Below are 24,064 nucleotides of genomic sequence, written 5' to 3'. Positions count from 1 at the left end.
GACCTTAAGAACATATTTTCAAAGAAAACTTCGTCAAAAACCGATGGAAATGAAGGAAACTCGTTGAAAAACGGAAATTAGCATCCGACAAAGATTAAAAATCCAGTAAATCGACACATGACGTCGTCTCTGACGCGAAAATTAGCGATTTTAAGCTGAAATATAAAATCAGGGAATTTTTTTTTACTTAGATATTCGGAATCAGTGGAAAATTTGGAATAATTTGAAAATATTGAAGCCCAAATTTCGAGAAAATTGGCTCACAAAATGTTTTTCCGGCAAATCGGCAAATCGCCAAAAATCAAAATTTTTGGCAAATCGGAAAATTGCCAAAAATCAAAATTTCCGGCAAATCGGCAAATTGCCAAAAATCAAAATTTCCGACAAATCGGCAAATTGCCAAAAATCAAAATTTCCGACAAATAGGCAAATTGCCAAAAATCAAAATTTCCGGCAAATCCCCAAAAATCAAAATTTCCGGCAATTCGGCAAATTGCCAAAAATCAAAATTTCCGGCAATTCGGCAAATTGCCAAAAATCAAAATTTCCGGCAAATCGGAAAATTGCCAAAATTCAAAATTTCCGGCAAATCGGATAATTGCCAAAAATCAAAATTTCTGGCAAATCGCCAAAAATCAAAATTTCCGGCAAATCGGATAATTGCCAAAAATCAAAATTTCTGGCAAATCGCCAAAAATCAAAATTTTCGGCAAATCGCCAAAAATCAAAATTTCCGGCAAATCGGCTTGTGGCCCATAAATTCTTTAAAAAATTCAACAATTAGATCATTTTCTCAATTTTCCTAAAAATTCACCAGAACACGACTTCTCATAACACCTTCGTCCTCCGACTCTTCCGTATGCGGATTCTTTGCAACAAAAGCCGTCCGATTGAACCGAAATCCGCCAACTTCTGGTGCTCGTGGCTCCGGATAAGTGCTCATTGCTTCAAGCTCTTCGATGAGTGGTTTTGCAGATCGAACGGAAGATTGATAGCCGATTTTGGATAAATTGAAAATTTCCGGAATTTGACTAGCTGAGGAGGAGGAGGGATCTTGCTGCGAAATTTCAAAGAGACGAGCCGGAACATCGAGCTGAAGCTTCTCAACGACGAACGGAGCAACAACTGGCCGCGGCTCGAAGAGATTCGGATGATTACAACATTTTCGGAGTTGCATCACAATGTTGAGCACCGACATCATATTTCCAGACTTTAGATTCTCCTTTGTTGATCTACGACTCATAAAGTCATCGTACAGGTATCTCTGCCGCTTTGACAACGAACAATTCACAATATGCTCAGTCTTCTCTGGCAGCTGCTTCTCAACTTCCTTCTTGAGCCGCCGCAGAATAAACGGACGGAGCACTTTGTGAAGTCGTCCGATTAGTGGAGCATTGAATTCCATATTTCCTTCCATCATCCCTGTCAACGGATTCGAGAACCAATCCTTGAAATCATCATGACTTGAGAATATTGTTGGCATCAAAAAATGCATCAACGACCACAGTTCCATTAGAGAGTTCTGAAGTGGAGTTCCGGTCAGGAGAAGGCGACGTCGAGCACGGACATTCAGAAGAGCCTGCCAACGTTGGGACTTCCAGTTTTTGATATTTTGAGCTTCATCGAGAATTAGGTACTGCCAGGCCTGAAAAAAAAAATATCAATTTTTAAAAAATCTCTAACAAGAAATTTGAGACTTTGTTTTTTTAGACCCAAATTGGTCCAAAACTACCGAATTTCGTAACGAGACGTTCTCAAAAAAAAGTTATGGCGGTTCAAAGTTTGAGACAATAAGGCCCTTATTCAGCTAAAATAAAAAAATTTTCCAACTTCTCGGTGTCGCAACGTCTGGAACCTAATTATTATTTATTCATTACTTTTAAATAAATATTGTGGTCTTTGATTGGGCGTTTATTCGTTGATTAAAGTACATTTATGGTCTTTGGGAAAAAAAGTTACATTTTGTGCCCCACTGACCATAAATGTACTTAAATCAACGAATAAAAGCCCAATCAAAGACCACAATATTTATTAAAAAGTGATGAATAAATAAAAATTAGGTTCCAGGCGTTGAGACACCGAGAAGTTGGGAAAAAATTTTGATTTTAGCTGAAAATGGGCCTTATTTTGCCGCGAACTTTGAACCGCCGTAACTTTTTTTTTGAGAAAGAAATTTTCAGAGCGTCTCATTACGAAATTCGGTAGTTTTGGACCAATTTGGGTCCAAAAAAAAAAACAAAGCCTCAAATTGTGGTACTCCACCTTTAATATCGCTTTAAAAATTTGGAAAAAAACCATTTATACCAAGTTTACCGATAATTTCAAAGTTTGTCAGGGGTCAGAAATTGCTATAATTAGTATAATTTTTGCAAAAATTGGGCTAAAATGTATCTAAATTAACGAAATAACGCTAAAATAAACCACAAAAAAATGCAAAAAACTTTTTCTGATCTCCGTGAGACGGAAAATTTGGCAAATTTTGAGATTTCAGCTGAAATTACGGTTTTTTTTTCGAAATTTTGAGACAATTTTGGGCCATTTTTTTTTAAATTTTTGTTAAGAAATTAGGTCTATTGGGGGACATTTTCGGGCGATTCATATCGCCAAAATGTGTTCAAATGAACGAATTTCGTTATTAAACCTCTTAAAAATTGTTCAAAAATGTTTTATGGTGGTTCAAAATTTCGAAAAAAGTACCAATTTTTGCAAAAATTATACTAATTATAGCAATTTCCGACCACTGTATAAAATTGAAAAATTTCGCAATTATCGGTAAAATTGGTTTTAAAAAAATTATGCAAATTCGCCAAATTCGCCGCAAATCTTCAAAATTTCTACGCACCCTCTGCTTAAAAGCTCTAATATCTTGAGTAACCGTCTTGTATGATGTGATGCACACATGGAAACAATTCGGCTTCATCCATCCCTTCCGCTTCTCGGCACGCTCCTTCGCCGTACCAAAATACGTCAAAATCTTCAGAGCCGGACACCATTTCTTGAACTCCATCTCCCAATTCAGAATGACAGACGTCGGCACAACAATCAAGTGTGGTCCCCAAATCGATTCACTACAAGCCATATGAGCCAGCAGGGAAATCGTTTGAATCGTCTTTCCCAGGCCCATCTCGTCGGCAAGAATTCCATTCAAATTCTTCTCATAAAGTGTAACCATCCAATCCAATCCAACCATTTGATATTCTCTCAGTTGTCCTCGAATCAGGAATGGTACGGGCGTCTTGACTTGTGTCGTCTCAAGTGTATATCCTTTTGGCTGGAATTTCAGCGCTTCTTCTGCGATATTCGCCAACTCTTGTTGTCGTTCATCACTATCCTGACTGTTGAGCTTCACGTAATCCACGTTTTCAAGTACACCATGACCATCACCGTTGCCGTCTTCAGCTGTTGGATCTTGAAGCTGCTCGGCGGTGAGATCTGAGCTTGAGGTGGAAGGCTTTTGAGCATCTGATGATGGGCTCTGAAAATAAAGAGGGGATTTAAATTGAATTTAATGTCTCAAAACGACCAATTTTCTCTAAAAAACGGCTTATTTCAATCTAAAATCTTAAATTTTCACCGTTCATTCGCAAATTCTGGAGCATTTTCAGCCGATGGATGCACAATTACCGAATTTGTGCACCCATCGACCGAAAAAGCACCTCGATCAACGAATAAACGACGAAAATATGCAATAAAAGGTGTTAATTAATTTCAAAAAACTAATTTCTGACTGAAAAGTGGACGAAATTTGAGATTTTGGCTAAAAATTGGCCATTTTCTTCAAACCTTCGTGCGGTAAAGCCGGGTTTTGGGTGATTTTTAAGACGTTTTCAGTCGAAATCTCAAATTTCGCCCACATTTCAGTATCGGAAATTAATTATCATCATTTATTGCATATATTGGTCGTTTACTTGCAGATTCAGGTACATTTTCAGCTGAAAAACGCACCTCGGACAACAAAAGAACTACCAAAATATGCAATAAAATTTGAGATTTTAGCTGGAAATTTGGGGGGTTTTTTTTTTCAAAATTTCGAGCCGCCATGACGTTTCGGGTCATTTCCAGAGGATTTTTTCCAGGGAAAATCGATTTTTTTTAGGTAATTTTTTTAGGAGCATCCTACGAACTTCATCAATCTCCATTTTCTCCTCATTATCACCACAAGCTTCCTTCCGAGCCTTCTGCTCCTCCAATTTCTCGCGCTTCATCTCCTCCAAATCCTCCTGCGTCAGACCATAAGCCTTCAGATATTCCGGCGGTAAAGTGTACAAAAAGTCATCCATATCCACAGTTGCCTCGTTTTGAAGAGCATCAACTTCCTGTCGAACATCTTCCTTTTTCTGTGACTTTTCCGCGTTTGCAATTGTCTGCTCATCGTCAGATTCTGAATCAGAGCCAGGTGCTTTGAATTCTTCATCTTTATCATCTCGATCCGATGCAATTGATGGGGATTTCGACGATGAAACAAGTCCTTCTTGCACAATATTGCTCATTTCATCGACTTGTCCAATTACAAACATCAAATGCTTATTTCTCGCCTTCCTGAGCCTCGACTCCAGAACTTCCTTCGCTCGAATATCCACAACTTTATCCGTAGACGACCAGAAATCCCGTACCATCTTCGCGATTCCTGCACACATTTTTCGCTTCTCCTTGATCTCCCGTTCGGCGGCTCTCTCAATCTCGATCTGCTTGTCGCGGTGCTGTTTCGCAATGGCGTGAGCTATAACTTTGGCGATTTTTCGCTTCGTATTCGTCTCGGTTCGGAAATCAACTGCCATCCATTTGACCTCTTCCAGTAGATAATCCCAATGCGTTTTATTACGTTCAGGTTCGACGCACTTTGGCAGACGACTGTTCGACCATAAGCCGTTCTTACGGAGCTCGGCGATTCGAGCCAATACATGCGCTTCCTGCAAGAATTGAGAATGGATTATAATACGTTTAGGAATAGTTTATTGTAATTTCACAAGACTTTGGTATGTTTTATTGGAATTTGAAACTTTTTAGACCCAAATTGGTTTAAAACTACCGAATTTCGTAATGAGACGTTCTGAAAATTTCTTTCTCAAAAAAAGTTATGGCGGTTCAAAGTTCGCGGCAAAATAAGGCACATTTTCAGCTAAAATCAAAATTTTTTCCAACTTTTTCGGTGTCGCAACGTCTGGAACCTAATTTTTATTTATTCATCACTCTTTAATAAATATTGTAGCCTTTGATTAGGCGTTTATTCGCTGATTTAAGTACATTTATGGTTTTTGGGGCATAAAATGAAACTTTTATTTGTGCCCCAAAAACCATAAATGTACTTAAATCAGCGAATAAACGCCTAATCAAAGGCTACAATATTTATTAAAAAGTGATTAATAAATAAAAATTAGGCTCCAGACGTTGCGACACCGAAAAAGTTGGAAAAAAAAATTTGATTTTAGCTGAAAATGGGCCCTATTTTGCCGAACTTTGAACCGCCATAACATTTTTTGGATAAATTTTCAGAACGTCTCATTACAAAATTCGGTAGTTTTGGACCAATTTGGGCCTAAAAAAGCAAAGTCTCAAATTTCGGTACTCCACCTTTAAAGGTGGAGTTCGGAAAATGAGGATTTTACTTTAAAATGCTTACACTAGCCCCAAATGCCGAATTACTACAAAAGAAAAACGAAAAAAAATACATTAAGTTTGAAAAAAATGCGGCTGATTTTGTTGAAATTTCAACTCTCGCTAATATTCCTCATTTGAATTACCGCGCCGTTTGTCCGCGCCGCACTCCGTAGATCTGCTGCATCCATGATATTTTCATCATTTCCGACGCGCTACGTGAATTCTAGTTTTGTCTCATTTTTTCATCATTTCCAATCGAAAAGAAGTAGGGCGCCGGAAGAGGAAGGAAACAGCGCGGATGCAATTCTACAGAGTGCGGCGCGGACAAAAGCGCGGTTCAAATTAGGAATATTAGCGAGCGTTGAAATTTCAACAAAATCATCCGCATTTTTTTCAAACTTGATGAATTTTTTTCCGTTTTTCTTTTGTGGTAATTCGGCATTTGGGACTAGTTTGAGCATTTTAAAGTAAAATCCTCATTTTCCGAACTCCACCTTTAAAGTCGTATGGATTTATTTAATTTTAGGGCTGAATAAATCCATGCGCCTTTGAGAAATCATGCCAGACTCTTGTGAGATTTACAATAACACTGCAACTTTTTCCTCACGAGGGACGAGGAAAAGTGGTTTCTAGGCCATGGCCGAGGGGCCGACAAGTTTCAGCGGCCATTTATCTTGCTTTGTTTTCCGCCTGTTTTCTTTCGTTTTTCACCGATTTTTTTCGTTTTTTCTTAATAAAACTGATAAATAAATATTTTTTGCAGATGCTAAAACAATTTCCAAGTAAAAAATCATGTATTCAGTGGGCAAGCAGCGGTGAAAGTGGTCAATGCAATATGATGGATTACGGGAATACAAAACCTAAACTTTTTTTGAAACATGATACATATGATGCTGAAATTACCTGATTTTCATAACGAGACCGCTGAAAAAAATTTGAGGTTTTCAGAATTCAACTTTTTGTGCGAAAATCTCGACTTTTTCACCAAAAAATTTGAATTTTGAAAACCTCAAAACTTTTTCAGCGGTCTCGTTATGAAAATCAGGTAGTCTCAGCATTTAAGCAGCGTATGTATCATGTTTCAGAAAAAGTTTAGGTTTTGTATTCCCGTAATCCATCATATTGCATTGACCACTTTCACCGCTGCTTGCCCACTGAATACATAATTTTTTTACTTGGAAATTGTTTTAGCATCTGCAAAAAATATTTATTTATCAGTTTTATTAAGAAAAAACGAAAAAAATCGATGAAAAACGAAAGAAAACAGGCGGAAAACAAAGCAAGATAAATGGCCGCTGAAACTTGTCGGCACCTCGGCCATGGCCTAGAAACCACTTTTCCTCGTCCCTCGTGAGGAAAAAGTTGCAGTGAATATATAAACATTCATTTTTTACACACCAATCTATCTTCAAAACTCACTCTTTTGGCGGCTCTTTCCACATTCGTCTCTCCTCCTCCACAACTGGGCAGAACACTCGGTTGAGCCGTATTTGAGCCCTCTGAATCCTCAATTTTCACCTCAATCGGTTGCATTGTCTTCTGGATTGGAGGAGGAGGTGCAGGTGTTGGTGGTGGTTCTTTTGTGAGATCTGCCATTACTGCGAATCGAGGATCTTTCAGAATATCTTCCACTGAACCATTGAGTATGCTGTAAAACAAGATTAGAATAATTGATTTGTGGTGCAATTTTTCAGCTTCACATACATTTGCTCGACTCGTTGAATTTGATCGACAACTGGCTGTATCCGTTGAGCTCGAGCAATCTGTTCTTCGTGATCTTCTTGACGAACTGGACCGCTGCTCAGAACCCTGAAAAACATTAATTCATAATTTTGAAATGTAACAATGAAATAATACACGCTCTTCTCGAAGCGGAATAATTATTAGAGCGCGCTTGCTGCGCTTCGCGGTATTTTGCCTTTCCACTGAAAATAGCAGATTTTTTTCAGATTTATCAAATTTTTAGCTTTAAAAAATATTTTTTTTTTGCATTTTTCAAACAAACCAAATCGAATTTCAAATGACTAAAATGAACTTTTTTCGTCCACTGGTTGTGGAATGGTTTGAATTTGAACAAGCTGGAAGTTAGCTGGATTTTTCGTATTTTCTCAATATTTTTCTATTCAAAAGTCAAAAAATGGTTTGAAACCGATTTTTAATAGAAAAATATTCAGAAAATACGAAAAATCCCGCTGATTTCTTCAAATTCAAACCATTCCACAACCAGTGGACAAAAAAAAAATTCATTTTAGTCATTTGAAATTCGATTTTCACTGTTTTACAAAAGGTTTGTTTGAAAAATGCAGAAAAAACATTTTTTTTTTAAGCTAAAAATTCGATAAATCTGCTATTTTCAGTGGGAAGGCAAAATACCGCGGATGCAGAAACGCGAAGCGCGATCTAATAATTATTCGGATTTGAGGAAAGTAATTAAATTTAAAAAATCGTACAATTTATCGCGAATCGATCGATTTTCAGTCAAAAGAATCGAGCAAATGTAGGGAATTCGCCGATCGACTGGAGTTCTTGGAGTGATAATTTCCAAATCATCTGATGTCTTTTTCTTCTTTTTCTCCTCCTCAACTACCGCATCTTCATCAGTTTCTATGGCAATGGGTGAAGGAGGTGGAGCCACCGCAGACGAAGTTGATGGCTGATCATCAGCCACTGATCTTGATGATGTACGTCTGCTTATTCGAGTACTTGAAGCACGCACCGGTGTTGCCGGCATTGTGATTCGGGGGGAACTCGTACTGCAAATTGAAATTTATGTGGTTTTTTAAATTATATTCCGGATTTTAGAAACAAAAAGAGAAACTTCGAGAGAAAAAACAATGTATATATATATTTTTTTTTAATGCCATATAGCTGTTCAAGATTAATGCTACAAATATGCGGTTTATGTAACCAATTTTCCATATTTTGAGCTGAAAATCGTTCTAATCCCGATATTGGGAGCAGTTATTATGAATTTCTAATGTCATGTCCGAATTTTCTATGCTGAGGACCAACAGGACCAACATAAATGATGAAATAATTATATTTTCTTCAAAAAACTCAAAAATCGAATTTCAAAGTTCAGCGGGTTTTGCCTATTTGAATGATTTTCTTGAAAATTCATCGATCTTCAACTGGTTTTCCAATTGGAACAACATTTTTCAGGTAAAAAGGAATCGATTAAGCGCGTTTTTCGACGAAAATCAATCGTGAGCCGATAAATATGAGGCAAAACAAAAATGGCGCGATAAATTTGAAAAAGAACTGCGACCGCGACGCGAGTGCGTTGCGTCGCGTGCGTGGCTGCGAGAGAGTACACAAAATTGAGAGACGACAGGGGGGTTGCAGCCAGATGGCATCGTTTTGAGCCATTTTTCGATTGATTCGGGTCGAATTTAGAGCGGAAAATGGTTTGTTCACTGAATAGCCAGATATTTAACAAGATTTGTATGACTAATTTTTATAATTACCAAGAAAAAAACAAGAAAATGACCAGAGTTTTTAGAAGAAAATGCAGATATAAATAAAAAAGAATAATAATTTAGAAACATAAAGCGTAGAATCCGTGGGAATTTGGTAGAACAAGAATGAAATAAATACAAGTTTAGAGCTAGAAAACAGAAAAAAAATTATTAGAAGATCCTAGAAACACATTTATTTATTATGCACTTTTGGCTCAGTTGCAGCCAATGGCTTCTTTGCAGCCGTCATTTTTCCATCAACAACATCAGCTGTAAGTGCACTAAAAACGACTGTCGTGGCGAGAATTTGGCGTCCAGAGAGCGGATGATTCATGAAGAGCACCGATATTATAATTGTGAACAATTTCCGTGTTGTCGTGACAATTGAGCAAGTCAACGGTGAGAACTCTTCGATTGTCTTGAATATGCACCATTGTCCGAGGCATGAAGCAATTGCGAGCCCGGTTAAATCCCAGAAAACGTATGGATGACGTTGTACGAAATAGAAGAACGACCAAAGTTCACCGGTTACGAGGAGGCCTGGAATAAAAATTATTTTTATTCGCTTTAAAACACGCCTATGGCACCACAATGACCGAATATCATGATAAAAAATTATATTTTTGGCCGAAAAACGTCCAAAAACCTAAAATTCCTGAAAAATTAAAAAAAAACCCCCGATTTTCAGGAATTTTCTTGAAAAATCATCAAAAATAACACAGAAATGTCCGATTTTTGGCCTTAAAACGTTCAAAAACCTTTTCTTTTTTCTTTTTGAAAATTTTCAAAAAAGCCATCGAAAATTGCAAATTTTCACTGGAAATAATTAAAAACTCCATATTTTATCAAAAATAACCTAAAAAATGTCCAAAAACGTCGTTTTTCTTCAGAAAATATCAAAAAATAAATCACGAATTTTTCACAATTTTCATCAAAAATCGTAGGAATTAGTAGGAATTTTCCTCCGATAATGTTCAAAAATCCCAAAAAAAAAATTCTTCCCTGAATTTTTTGAACATTTTCGGAGGAAAATTCGTAATTCCTACGATTTCTGATGAAAATTCTAGAAAAGAAATGAAGTTTGTGGACATTTTGTTGGGTTATTTTTGATAAAAATCGAGTTTTTAAATATTTCCAGTGAAAAATTGCAGTTTTCGATGGCTTTTTTGAAGATTTTCAGCAAAAAAAAAATAGTTTTTGAACGTTTTAAGGCCAAAAATCGGGCATTTCTGTGTTTTTTTTGATAAAATATGGATTTTTGATGATTTTTCGAGAAAATTCCTGAAAAATCGGAAAAAAATTTGAGGGGTTTTCAGGAATTTTAGAAGGTTTTTAGACGTTTTTCGGCCAAAAATTAATTTTTTATCATGATATTCGGTCATTGTGGTACCATAGGCGTTCTTTAAAGCAATTTCTCCACTGAGCGTAGTGTCCATCTGTGAAAAAACCTACCCGCTGACAAATAAAGACTAGAATATAAATTCGTGTAGAACATCATAGAAGTACCCGTCCTCTGATATGATTTCTTGATTCTATCCTGAATTGAGGTAGTGGTTCCGTCCATTGCAAGTGAGAATATCTGGAAGAGAAGAATTTCAAATTTTTTCAGGAAATTCTCGATTCTCCAAGTACCAAAAGCAGCTCTCCAAATCCAAAGTCCTTGTCCTCGGCACCGCCTTTCTTATTTTTATACAAAAACATTGCAACGCCGACGACAATCATCAGTACGTAACAGTACTTGCGCCAGTGATAGCTTTTATGTGCGAACAAGACTCCGAATATCATTACTGGAATCGGTTTACAGCTCTTCGCAAGCACCTGAGTCGGATACGGCAGGTATTGGAGTGCCTGATTCGACGCTACCATTGCTAGAAGATAACTGGCTGCCGAGGCGGCGTACATTCTGAAATTTTGAATTAAAAATTCGATTTTTTGAATTAAAAATTAGAGAGTTTATTAGATTTTTGGCTCCTACTTCGTTGGCACATTGTCAATTTCCGTCTTTTTTCGAATTAAAAACGCGTAAATTGTGTTTGCTGTGCATAAAAAGAAGACGAGCGCCTGTGTGAACGTGAATTTCTCGATAGATTCATCCGGAAGCTCGTACTTTCCTTGGACGCTGGAAAGAAAACCATTTAATTATTAAATTCTTGATTTTCGCACTCACATTCTCTCTTGTTGAATTCCAAAAACAAAATAACAAATCAATATTCCACCGGCGCAAATTAAAAAATGCCCACTTTCCGCCAGCCAACTTCTTACTTCTCCGTGATGATGTGGCGTCTCATGGTTTTTTGGCATCTGGAAGGGAAGCATTTTGAGTGAAAAGCAACAAAAAACCCCGAAAATCAATGTATTTTCGCATTTTTATTGTGGCGAAGACGGAATATAAAATCAACAAAACGCGTGGAATAGTGCACTTTTGCGTAGGGATGAACATTGGATAATGGCGATGGTGTTTGCACAGAATTACGTTTCATTTTGGAGGGTAAATATTTTGAACAATTTTGGGGTTATAATCGAGAGAAATTCACGGATTTCTGTCTTCCCTCATAAATTGAAATGTAAGAGTTTGCCGAACTAGGCCATTTTGGCTCGGCCATATCTGGGGTAGATTTACGGCGCGCAGCGGCTCGTTTTTAGTTGTAAAACTCGAGAAATTGCAAATTTCACACTTTTATTCTACTGTTCTCTGTTCTCGGATCGCCAACTACGCAACAAACATGAGATTCTTCATTTATACTTTGAGTATCTAAAGAAAACAAATCGAATCGAGTAGTAGTGTTACGGGAACACAAAATTCAGAGAATGCGTATTGCACAACATATTTGACGCGCAAAATATGAAATATCTCGTATTAGCGAAGACTACTGTAGCTCCGCTTGTGTCGATATACGGGGTTAGTTATTAAAAATGAGGCCCCACGAAAAGGGGAGCTGGCACTGTGCCAGCACGACTTTGTTATAACCACACTCCGTTATTACGCATCGTTTAGCGTAAAAAATTTAAAAAAAGTCGTGCGTTGAATGAGAATAAAAAATACGTTTTGTGTGTTTGGCACAGTGCCAGCTCCCCTTTTCGTGGGGCCTCATTTTTAATAACTAACCCCCGTAAATCGACGCAAGCGCTACTGTAGTTTTCGCTACGAGATATTTCATATTTTGCGCGTCAAATATGTTGTGCAATACGCGCACCCCCTCAAAATTTAGTGTTCCCGTAATAGTAAAAAAGTGTCAAACACGTCAAATAAAGTGAAATTAAGAACAAAAAAAAAGTTGTAATAAGAAATAAAAAAAATAATTATTTGTTAATTCCCCTCATCATATTCTCCAAATCCGCCATACATCGTTGCATCCGCTCCTTGATAACTTCACTGCTCTCCAAAATTGGCGGAGATTCGATACGCAGCAAATATTGAGCTGACGGCGGCGGTGGAGATGACTGGGTACTTCTCGACGAGTGAGCTCTTTTCCGAAACTGCTCATAATGATGATTATTCTCCTCATCATCATCATCATCATCGATATTCCGCACTTTTTCCACACTTATCGTCAACATTGGAACTTGATGTGTATACTTTGCGGCCATCTTTGTAATATCCGTCATTTCATACACAGATCTACTGAAATTCGGTGTTGGAAGCGGAATTGAGACGAATCCCAGTGGTAGATCAAGGAGGGCGCCTCGATGAATCACTTTTACGACGAGATTCCGGCGTTCGGAGCTTAGAGCGAATCGGGCCATAAAATTCCAGTTCGGGTTTCGAGAGTTGCGGAATACCGGCGAGCGGAGATCACCGTCACGTCCGAGAATTGAAACGAGCGTTGATGGGCTTGCGAGGCAGCCACTGCAAAATTGAAAAATTTGAAGTTTTTAGGAAAAATGCGACTTTTTTTTTGAAAATCTAGAAAAATAAGATAATTTTGACAAATTTCGGCGTTTTTCCAGAAAAAAAATCGAAAAAAAAACTTTTTTTTTCGATAAAAATTTGTTTCGTGTTTCGTGAGACATGAAATTTTCTGTGGAAAAATAGAGAAATTATCGGAAAATTTGAAATTTTACTACAGTACTCCTTAAAGGCACACGCACTATTTTAAAAGCATTTTTTAAGGAAATTTTGTGAAAATCGAGACAAAAAATAATTTTTTTAAAGATTTTTCAACGTTTTTCAGAAAAAATCGAAAAATTTTGATAATCGAGAAAGAAATGTATGTCGAGTTATTTTTCGGGCACAAAAGAACGGTATCCGGTCTCGAAACGACATATTTTTTGCAATAAAAAGTGTGTGCGCCTTTAAGTAGTACTGTAGTAAAATTTCGAAAATTTCCAATAATTTTTTTGATTTTTTTGTTTCACAGAAAAATTCAGTTTTTCTCATCGAAATATACATTTTTCGACAAAAAAAATAAATTTTCTGTGAAACAAAAAAATTCAAAAAATCATTGGAAAATTACGAACTTTTACTACAGTACTCCTTAAAGGCGCACACACTTTTTATTGCAAAAAATCGATCGTTTCGAGACCGGGTACCGGGTACTTTTGTGCCCGAAAAATAACTTATTATCCAAAATTTTCGATTTTTTCAGAAAAAACGTCGAAAAATCGAAAAATTGTAATAAATGTGCTTCTTTTTCAAATTTTATGTTCGAAATTTACAAAAAAAAATAATTTCTCTGGAAACCACCGAAAATACGAAGAAAAATATTAAGAAATTTCGATTTTCTAAAATATTCACAAAAATATCTTATTTTTTTCAACAAAAAACATTGTTTAGTTTTATTTTCGATTTCTTTTTTTTTTAAACAAAACCAATAAAAAAAATTTTTTCTCCTGAAAATCTACAGAGTTTTGCTTGAAAAAAACTAGAGTTTAATATTTTTTCCGAATTTTTAACAATTTTTCAGATTTTTTAAAGATTTTCAATTAAAGGATGACTAACGGTTCGGATGATTTTGAACGTATAGACCCAAAAAATGAGCTCAAATAATCGAATTTCGTAATGAAACTGCTCAACAATTTTTCAAAAATTTTTTATGGCGGTTCAAAATTTTGAAAAAATTACACTGATTTTAGTTAAAATCACGAATTTTTCCCATTTTTCCGGGGTCACATCTGTCCGAAGTTGGCTTTTTTAGAATTATCGTCTTTTATTACATATATTGGTAGTTTATCTCATTTAATTTAGTCGATTAACGTACATTTAAAGCCGATAGGTAACCAATTTCGATGATTTTTGGTTACCTATCGGCTTTAAATGTACTTTAATCGACGAAATTAAATGAGATTAATTACCAATATATGTAATAAAAGACGATAATTCCAAAAAATCCAACTTCAGACAGATGTGACACGGGAAAATGGGAAAAATTCATGATTTCAGCCAAAATCAGTGTAATTTTTTCAAAATTTTGAACCGCCATAAAAAATTTTTGAAAAATTTTTGAGCAGTTTCATTACGAAATTCGTTCATTTGAGCTCATTTTGGGTCTATACGTTCAAACCATCAACCGAATCGTTAGTCCTCCTTTAAAAAATGTCGTCTTTTTCCCGGAACACCAACGGAAAAACGGCAAATATTCTGAATTTTCATATTTTTTCTTTTTTTTTCTACAGTTTTCCCGAAATTTTTATTTATTTATTTATTTTTATTTTCAAAATCTGAAAAAAATATATCGTGTCGAGACCATGTATTTTTGGTATATATATTTATACCTTTCATCTTCAATAGGAGGTAATCCAGTAGCCTGATGGACTGTAACTTCCAAATAATACTTTCCACCATGTCGACTGACTTCTTCTACCGTATCGGCTACTGTCGATGCACCATAAGACTCCGTGACCGTTCGATGAGTACGCTCACGGAATTGAGACTCTGTGGAGTCTGGAAATTCGAAAACTCGTGGTGGTGCTCCTTGAGCAGTAGGAGGATCCCGAACAAAAACCGAATCAGATCCCATCGAAGAAGCCGACGATCCGATTCTTGGCCGTGGTGGTGCCACGTAGGACTGCGCAGGAATTTGAAGTGTTGAGGGTCTTAGAATCGGTGTCGGAGTGGTGGTGGATGTTGAAGCAGCAGGAATTGATGTGACAGATTGCGATCTGAATATATATAATCGATTTTTTTTCAATTTTTTTTTCTTAAAAAATCAACGATTTTTCTGTGGAGAACCTAATTCGCACTGCAACTTTTTCCAGGGACGAGGAAAAGTGGTTTCTAGGCCGTGGCCGAGGGGCCGACAAGTTTCAGCGGCCATTTATCTTGCTTTGTTTTGCGCCTGTTTTCTTTTGTATTTTCACAGCTTTTTCCCGTTTTTTCTTATTAAAACTGATAAATAAATACTTTTTGCAGATGCTAAAACAATTTCCAAGTAAAAAAAATTATGTATTCAGTGGGCAAGCAGCGGTGAAAGTGGTCAATGCAATATGATGGATTACGGGAATACAAAACCTAAACTTTTTCTGAAACATGATACATATGCTGCTTAGATGCTGAAATTACCTGATTTTCATAACGAGACCGCTGAAAAAGTTTTGAGGTTTTCAAAATTCAACTTTTTTAGTGAAAAAGTCGAGATTTTCGCACAAAAAGTTGAATTTTGGAAACCTCAAAACTTTTTCAGCGGTCTGGTTATGAAAATCAGGTAGCTTCAGCATTTAAGCAGTATCATATTTGGAAAAAAGTTTATGTTTTGTATTCCCGTAATCCATCATATTACAATGGCCACTTTCACCGCTGCTTGCCCACTGAATACATTTTTTTTTGACTTGGAAATTGTTTTAGCATCTGCAAAAAATATTTATTTATCAGTTTTAATAAGAAAAAACGGGAAAAAGCTGTGAAAATACAAAAGAAAACAGGCGCAAAACAAAGCAAGATAAATGGCCGCTGAAACTTGTCGGCCCCTCGGCCATGGCCTAGAAACCACTTTTCCTCGTCCCTCGTGAGGAAAAAGTTGCAGTGAAATACTCAACCTTTTATGTATCTCAGAAGGCGCCGCCGACGAAGAAGCAGAAGCCCTCGCAGAATCCTTCGTAGCACTTCCCAAACTCTGCGACGAGTGTGCTCTACACCTGCTGGAGCTCCGTGATCGAGTCCGTCGTCCAACTTGTCTATCGGAAACTATAAATGTATTATCGTCAAAGCTTCTCTCATTCCGCAGATTCGTCAGTTTTTCCGTCAGCGACTGCACACGGCTTCCCAAATCGATTCGAAGTTCGGCGGTACCCTCGAAATCGTCTCCAACAAAATCAAAATCCCGGGAAATTAGATACGGCGGGCGAACTAGTTCGGCAAGTTTCACATGACATTTCGCCAGTGGACGAGTCTGAAAATTGAAAAAAATTATTTATCAAAAATCACATGGTAGTTGCAGATTGTCCCATGCACAAAAATGGCGGGAAACATATATTTGAATTTTTGCGCCGTCACAGCGAATTTTTATGGCATTTCACGGCCTCCTGGAGTGTTCATAATTATTAGAGCGCACTCGCGCGCGGCACCTCACGAACTCCAGAATTCGCGGGAATTCGTTTCGCGGGGACAGCAGTTTTTTGCTATTTTTGGCTTCTATGGGAAATGTTTTTGATTTTTTGCTTTATAATATTCTTGAGAAGCATCATTCGAATTGAAAATGTGTAAAATTATGAAATTTGGCCGAAAACTGAAAGTTTTACAGAAGGAAGCCACTACAGTTAAAAAAAATGTATCAGGATTGCCAGTTTTTCGATTTCAGAGTCGTAAAATATGTCATTTTGTAGAGAATTAAAAGTTTCATAAGAATTTTCGTTTGAAATTTTAATTCTTTAATTTCTAATAAAAAAATATTCAAAAAATCAACAATTTTACGATAAAATCTTATTTTTTTCGATTTTTCAGTCTTTAATAAAAACAATTTTCAATTTTCAAACGAAAATTCTTATGAAACTTTTAATTCTCTACAAAATGACATATTTTACGACGCATAAATCGCAAAACAGGATATCCTGACACATTTTTTTAAAAAACTGTAGTGGCTTCCTTCTGTAAAACTTTCAGTTTTCGGTCAAATTTCATAATTTTACACATTTTCAATTCGGATGATGCTTCTCAAGAATATTATAAAACGAAAAATTAAAAATATTTCCCATAGAAGCCAAAAATAGCAAAAAACTGATGTCCCCGCGAAACGAATTCCCGTAAATCCTGGAGTTCGTGAGGTGCCGCGCGCGAGTGCGCTCTAATAATTATGAACACTCCAGGAGGCCGTGCATTTTCAATCACTCTTCAAATAAATTTTCGTGTGTTAATATATAAAATTATTGATAATTCAACGAAATTTGAAGAAAAAAATTGGCAAGTTAAGTTGAAAAATCTGTCACCGAAATTGGAGAGAATTGTCTTTTTTAGACCAAAAATGACCCAAACCTACCGAATTTTGAAAATTTTAAGTTCTAAGTTTTACGAAAAATGGTGGTAAAACTTTTTTTTTAGCTAAAATCTCAAATTTTGGGAACTATTTCGTTAATTGAGATACTTTTGTATCATATTTGTGTCCGCATTGACCGATAAAGTATCTCAATTAACGAAATAATTCCCAAAATTTGAGATTTAGTTAAAAAAAAAGAGTTTTACCACCATTTTCGTAAAACCTAGAACTTAAAATTTTCAAAATTCGGTAGGTTTGGGTCATTTTTGGTCTAAAAAAGACAATTCTCTCCAATTTCGGTGACAGATTTTTCAACTTAACTTGCCAATTTTTTTTTCAAATTTCGTTGAATTATCAATTTTATATATTAACACACACGAAAATTTATTTGAAGAGTGATTGGAAATGCCATAAAAATGCGCTGTGACGGCGCAAAAATTCAAATATATTTTTCCCGCCATTTTTGTGTGCAGTAGATCAGCGATAGGACAACCTGACATCATGTGAAAATTCTGAAAATTTACGTACAGTTTGCCTGCCATTAACAATCATATTGACGAGTAGATGAATAGTTAGCTGTGATTTCTGCCAGTGTTCAATCTGATCATTGTGCATATTGAGAAGTACGATACGCTGAAAACTTTGAGCCAATTTTCATAATTTCTCACTGCAACTTTTTCCTCACGGGGGAGGAGGAAAAGTGGTTTCTAGGCCATGGCCGAGGGGCCGACAAGTTTCAGCGGCCATTTATCTTGCTTTGTTTTCCGTCTGTTTTCTTTTGTTTTTCACAGCTTTTTCCCGTTTTTTCTTATTAAAACTGATAAATAAATACTTTTTGCAGATGCTAAAACAATTTCCAAGTAAAAAAATTATGTATTCAGTGGGCAATAGGGCTGTGCGGCTGATGACTCGGCTGATGGAGCAAATCAACGTTTTTCAACGTATTAGCAATGATCAATTAGGGAATACTTGTATTTGCCATATCGGCTGAGTCTTGAGCTTCTGATTCTAGAAAAAAGTTTTTAAAAAAGTGCACACCCCTTCCAGAAAAACTCGTTTTTCCAATCAGCCGACAGCCGACAGCCGAGTTACTCGGCTGATTCAAAAAGCCGACTGTTTTGTCAAGGTGTGTGCACTTAAAAAAAAAACTTTTTTCTAGAATAAGAAGCTCATGACTCAGCCAATACTGCAAATACAAATATTCTTTAATTGATCAGTGCTAACACGTTGAAAAACTTGATTGTCTCCATCAGCCGAGTCATCAGCCGCACAGCCCTAGTGGGCAAGCAACGGTGAAAGTGGGCATCGTAATATGATGGATTACGGGAATACAAAACCTAAACTTTTTCTGAAACATGATACATATGCTGCTTAGATGTTGAAATTACCTGATTTTCATAACGAGACCGCTGAAAAAGTTTTGAGGTTTTCAAAATTCGACATTTTGTGCGAAAATCTCGACTTTTTCACCGAAAAAGTTGAATTTTGGAAACCTCAAAACTTTTTCAGCGGTCTCGTTATGAAAATCAGGTAGTCTCAGCATTTAAGCAGCATATGTATCATGTTTCAGAAAAAGTTTAGGTTTTGTATTCCCGTAATCCATCATATTGCATTGACCACTTTCACCGCTGCTTGCCCACTGAATACATGATTTTTTTACTTGGAAATTGTTTTAGCATCTGCAAAAAATATTTATTTATCAGTTTTAATAAGAAAAAACGGGAAAAAGCTGTGAAAATACAAAAGAAAACAGGCGGAAAACAAAGCAAGATAAATGGCCGCTGAAACTTGTCGGCCCCTCGGCCATGGCCTAGAAACCACTTTTCCTCGTCCCTCGTGAGTGTTTCCATCAAAATTTGCTTCAGAAAATCTAACAAAAAACATAAAATTCAAAAAAAAAAATTTTAAATCGCGATTTTTGAATTTTAGTTAAATTCCTTCCAATATGAGAACTGCCCGACCAATCAGCGATCGTCGCTCCGCCCACTTTCCAACCAATCAGGTGGAGTGGGAGGAGTTCGAGAACGCTGATTGGTCAGAGTTTTATAATTTCGCCATTTTTTGCGTTTTTCTGTGATTTTTCGTAATTCGAGACTATTTTCGATTTTTTAAAGAAAAAGTCTCCCCGACCAATCAGCATCTTCAAACTCCGCCCACTTCATCGCGGATTGGTTGGAAAGTAGGCGGGGCGAGGCGTTGATTGGTCAGGGGCAGTTCTCATTTTGGAGGGAATTTGAAAAATCACGCTTTTTAGAGTTGAATTATTTATTTTTCGTTATTTTTCAGAATTTTACACTTTTTTTAGTTGGAAAAAACTCAAACTGAAAGCTGAAAACTTTTAACAAATTTTCATAATTCCCAGCAAATTTTGCTTCAAAAATCCAACAAAAAACATAAAATATTTATGGTGCGTCCATAGTCTGCGGAAAACGGGAATTTCCCGCGTGCGGAAGCGTCCATAGTCTGCGGAAAAAACAAGGAGTTTCTCGCTTTGTTATTGGTCAATTTCAAAATAGTGGGCGTGTTCAACCAATTAGAGGCTGTAAAATTTTAAGCTGAGCAATGGGAAAACAAGAAACAACAGCTGATTGGTTGGCCACGCCTACTTTTTTGAATTTTGAGGAAAAAAAAAGCGAGAAACTCCTTGTTTTTTCCGCAGACTATGGACGCTTCCGCACGCGGGAAATTCCCGTTTTCCGCAGACTATGGACGCACCATTAAAAAAAAAACACGAAAATTGCTTTAAAAACGCGATTTTTCAATTTTAGTTAAATTCCCTCCAAAATGAGCTGCGACCAATCAGCGATCGTCGCTCCGTCCACTTTTCAACCAATCAGGCGGAGTGGGCGGAGTTCGAAGATGCTGATTGGTCGGGAAGTCATATTTTGATTTTTAAAGCTTTTTTTTAAAATAAAAATCTGATTGGTTGAAAAGTGGGCGGGGCGAAACGCTGATTGGTCGCTTTTCTTTTTTTGGACGGAATTCAACGAAAAAATTGAAAAATCGATTTTTTGAGTTGAATTTTTCATTTTTCGCGATTTTTTTAGTGATTTTTCACGCTTTTTCTGAATTTTCAGATGAAAAACTGACTCTATGATTAAATACAATCTTCATAATATCGACCTCTTTTTCCGGAATTCTAATGGTAGTTTTAAGCGATTTTGAAACTGCATCTAGGCATGGAAATGTGTATTCGAGTTGGAATCTGGAAATTGAAAAATTTGTTAAGATTATAAATTTTGCAAAATTTTTCGTGGGAAATTCAAATTTTTGAGAATAAATTGGCCTGGAAATTTTATTTATTTAAAGGAGGACTAACGGTTCGGACAATTTTGAACGTATAGACCCGAAATGAGCTCAAATGAACGAATTTCGTAATGAAACTTCTCAAACATGTCTCATAAAATTTTTTATGGCGGTTCAAAAGTTCGAAAAAATTACACAGATTTTAGCTAAAATCACGAATTTTTCCCATTTTTCCGTGTCACATCCGTCCGAAGTTGGCTTTTTCGGAATTATCGTCCTTTATTACATATATTGGTAGTTTATCTCATTTAATTTAGTCGATTAACGTACATTTAAAGCCGATAGGTAACTAATTTCGATGATTTTTGGTTACCTATCGGCTTTAAATGTACTTTAATCGACGAAATTAAATGAGATAAACTACCAAAATATGTAATAAAGGACGATAATTCCAAAAAAGCCAACTTCGGACGGATGTGACACGGAAAAATGGGAAAAATTCGTGATTTTAACTAAAATCAGTGTAATTTTTTCGAAATTTTGAACCGCCATAAAAAATTTTTGAAAATTTTTTGAGCAGTTTCATTACGAAATTCGTTCATTTGAGCTCATTTTGGGTCTATACGTTCAAAATCGTCCAAACCGTTAGTCCTCCTTTAAATTTCGGCGAAAAAATCAATTTTTTCTCGAGAAAAAAACATTTTTTAGCTGAGAATTCAAATTTTCTGATAAAAATTTGGATGGAAAATCATCATTTTTCAATTTTTGGCGGTAATTTTGTGGCGGAAATTCATTTTTTTCAGAAAAAAAAAGTTGCTTCGGCGGGAAATTCAACTTTTCCGAAAACAAAAAAACGACGATTATCTCACCCGAAAAATTCCCGATAGTTATGCAATTTCTGAATGAATGGATTAATGTCCGGTAGGACGATCTGATCTAATTTAATTCGTATAAATGACAAATCTTTGAGCACTTTTTCCACTTGAACATCATCGTATGGATCTGCAAAAAAAAAATCGTTTTCGCTTTTTCGCGGGGTTTTTTTTCCGGAAAATCTAATTATTGTTTTAAAAAAATTGATTTTGATTTCAAAAATGGAAAAAAAAGCACTGGAAATTATTCGATATTTGAATTTTTATGTCGGAAAATCTCGCGTTTTCACTGCAACTTTTTCCTCACGAGGGACGAGGAAAAGTGGTTTCTAGGCCATGGCCGAGGGGCCGACAAGTTTCAGCGGCCATTTATCTTGCTTTGTTTTGCGCCTGTTTTCTTTTGTATTTTCACAGCTTTTTCCCGTTTTTTCTTATTAAAACTGATAAATAAATATTTTTTGCAGATGCTAAAACAATTTCCAAGTAAAAAAATCATGTATTCAGTGGGCAAGCAGCGGTGAAAGTGGTCAATGCAATATGATGGATTACGGGAATACAAAACCTAAACTTTTTCTGAAACATGATACATACGCTGCTTAAATGCTGAGACTACCTGATTTTCATAACGAGACCGCTGAAAAAGTTTTGAGGTTTTCAAAATTCAAATTTTTTGGTGAAAAAGTCGAGATTTTCGCACAAAAAGTTGAATTCTGAAAACCTCAAAACTTTTTCAGCGGTCTCGTTATGAAAATCAGGTAATTTCAGCATCTAAGCATCATATGTATCATGTTTCAGAAAAAGTTTAGGTTTTGTATTCCCGTAATCCATCATATTACGATGCCCACTTTCACCGTTGCTTGCCCACTAGGGCTGTGCGGCTGATGACTCGGCTGATGGAGACAATCAAGTTTTTCAACGTGTTAGCACTGATCAATTAAAGAATATTTGTATTTGCAGTATTGGCTGAGTCATGAGCTTCTTATTCTAGAAAAAAGTTTTTTTTAAGTGCACACACCTTGACAAAACAGTCGGCTTTTTGAATCAGCCGAGTAACTCGGCTGTCGGCTGTCGGCTGATTGGAAAAACGAGTTTTTCTGGAAGGGGTGTGCACTTTTTTAAAAACTTTTTTCTAGAATCAGAAGCTCAAGACTCAGCCGATATGGCAAATACAAGTATTCCCTAATTGATCATTGCTAATACGTTGAAAAACGTTGATTTGCTCCATCAGCCGAGTCATCAGCCGCACAGCCCTATTGCCCACTGAATACATGATTTTTTCACTTGGAAATTGTTTTAGCATCTGCAAAAAGTATTTATTTATCAGTTTTAATAAGAAAAAACGGGAAAAAACTGTGAAAAACAAAAGAAAACAGGCGGAAAACAAAGCAAGATAAATGGCCGCTGAAACTTGTCGGCCCCTCGGCCGTGGCCTAGAAACCATTTTTCCTCGTCCCTCGTGAGGAAAAAGTTGCAGTGTTTTTTAAAAGATTTTTTTGAAGAATAAAGAACAAAAATTTTCGAATTTTGGAAATATCGAAAAAAAAAATTATTAGAAAATTTCATAATTTCCGTCATTTTCTCATCAATTTCTCATCTTTTTTTTTTAATTTAAAAATCGTTATTTTTTGTTTTTTAATTTTGTTCTGAAAAGTACCAACAAATCGAATTTTTTTGTGAAAAAATAAAAAAAAAGAAAAAAAAAAAAAGTTTTTTTTTGAATTTTTTTGAATTTCTTAAAATTTCAATTTCGACTCATTTGGATGTACCTCTTTCCTCGGTGGGTCTCTGAAAATTTTCATCAAAAGCTTTGACAATTACTGGTGCCCTTCTCGGCTTCATTAGTTCTGAAAGAAGTTTTAAAATTTTGAAAAAAAAAAAATTAAATATATAAATTAAAAATCGAAATAAGCTTAAAATGGATCACAAAACCACTACCACAACCACGAAAAAAAATTGCAAAAAAAAATTCTAAATCACGGAATTTTATTCCAAAAATTATGTTTTTTTTAGGCACAAACGGAAAAAAAATTACACGTAACTGATAATAATAATTAATAGGTATTAGATGAGAGGGGAGGACAGAGAGAGAAAAAAAATTAATTTTTGGTCCAATTTTTGACCAGAATTATTGAATTTTTGACAAAAATAAAAATAAAAAACTAGCATGGGAAATGAGAAAATCACAGCTAAAATGCACCATATTAAGAGGAAAATGAGGAAAAAAAATCGAAAAAAAAGAAAAAAGGTCATAGATTTACAGATATACAAAATGAATAAATATAGGAAAATTTCGATAACTTTTGGGATTCCGCTTGTTTAAAAAAATCCAAAAAATAGTCTCAAATTCAAAAAAAACCACAAAAAACGGAAAAAATCGCGAAAAAACTCCCCGACCAATCAGCGACTCGCTCCGCCCATTTTCGGACCAATCAGCGTCATCGAGCTCCGTATTAACCAAAATTTTATAGATTAAAGATGAACGTAA

The 24,064-nt window shown here is 36.0% G+C and overlaps 3 protein-coding genes across 6 annotated transcripts in view; all 3 read right to left on the bottom strand.

Moving 5' to 3' along the window:
* ssl-1 (Helicase ssl-1) overlaps nt 1-8,351 on the bottom strand; it is a gene marked incomplete at both ends in the record, with an annotated part of 30,156 nt that extends 21,805 nt beyond the window's left edge. Inside the window, 6 exons of one of the 3 annotated variants that reach the window (NM_001268250.2) lie at nt 815-1,645; nt 2,843-3,475; nt 4,125-4,910; nt 7,018-7,246; nt 7,303-7,407; nt 8,049-8,351. In NM_001268250.2, the coding sequence (NP_001255179.1) occupies nt 815-1,645; nt 2,843-3,475; nt 4,125-4,910; nt 7,018-7,246; nt 7,303-7,407; nt 8,049-8,329 (2,865 nt within the window). Of the gene's footprint in view, nt 1-814; nt 1,646-2,842; nt 3,476-4,124; nt 4,911-7,017; nt 7,247-7,302; nt 7,408-8,048 lie in introns of those variants that run through there. The other 2 variants (NM_001268251.3, NM_001379967.1) reach the window with 2 other exon arrangements.
* A 691-nt stretch (nt 8,352-9,042) lies between these two features.
* Nucleotides 9,043-11,357, bottom strand: hut-1 (UAA transporter; the record flags this gene model as incomplete). Of its 2 annotated transcripts, NM_067251.5 has the most annotated exons (5): nt 9,043-9,596; nt 10,509-10,635; nt 10,689-10,959; nt 11,032-11,175; nt 11,224-11,357. In NM_067251.5, the coding sequence occupies 5 exons, from the start codon at nt 11,355-11,357 to the stop codon at nt 9,250-9,252; spliced, it is 1,023 nt and encodes a 340-aa protein (NP_499652.1). The 2 variants fall into 2 exon arrangements, with proteins under 2 accessions (NP_499652.1, NP_001293604.1); NM_001306675.1 differs by lacking the exons at nt 10,509-10,635; nt 10,689-10,959; nt 11,032-11,175; nt 11,224-11,357 and having other exon boundaries at nt 9,250-9,390.
* A 418-nt stretch (nt 11,358-11,775) lies between these two features.
* Nucleotides 11,776-23,423, bottom strand: sas-1 (C2 domain-containing protein). The gene is made up of 7 exons (NM_067250.6): nt 23,346-23,423; nt 21,577-21,709; nt 20,552-20,666; nt 17,990-18,094; nt 16,029-16,381; nt 14,769-15,155; nt 11,776-12,903 (listed from the first exon to the last, which is right to left on the bottom strand). Exons 1-7 carry the CDS (start codon nt 23,416-23,418, stop codon nt 12,357-12,359), a joined length of 1,713 nt encoding a protein of 570 aa, NP_499651.2. The 5' UTR covers nt 23,419-23,423; the 3' UTR covers nt 11,776-12,356.
* Between the last annotated feature and the right edge of the window lie 641 nt (nt 23,424-24,064).

Source organism: Caenorhabditis elegans, chromosome III, assembly GCF_000002985.6.
Source record: "Caenorhabditis elegans chromosome III".
NCBI classification, from domain to species: Eukaryota; Metazoa; Nematoda; class Chromadorea; order Rhabditida; family Rhabditidae; genus Caenorhabditis; species Caenorhabditis elegans.
Note: the sequence above shows the minus strand (reverse complement) of the source record. Positions and strands in the feature narration are given on the sequence as shown.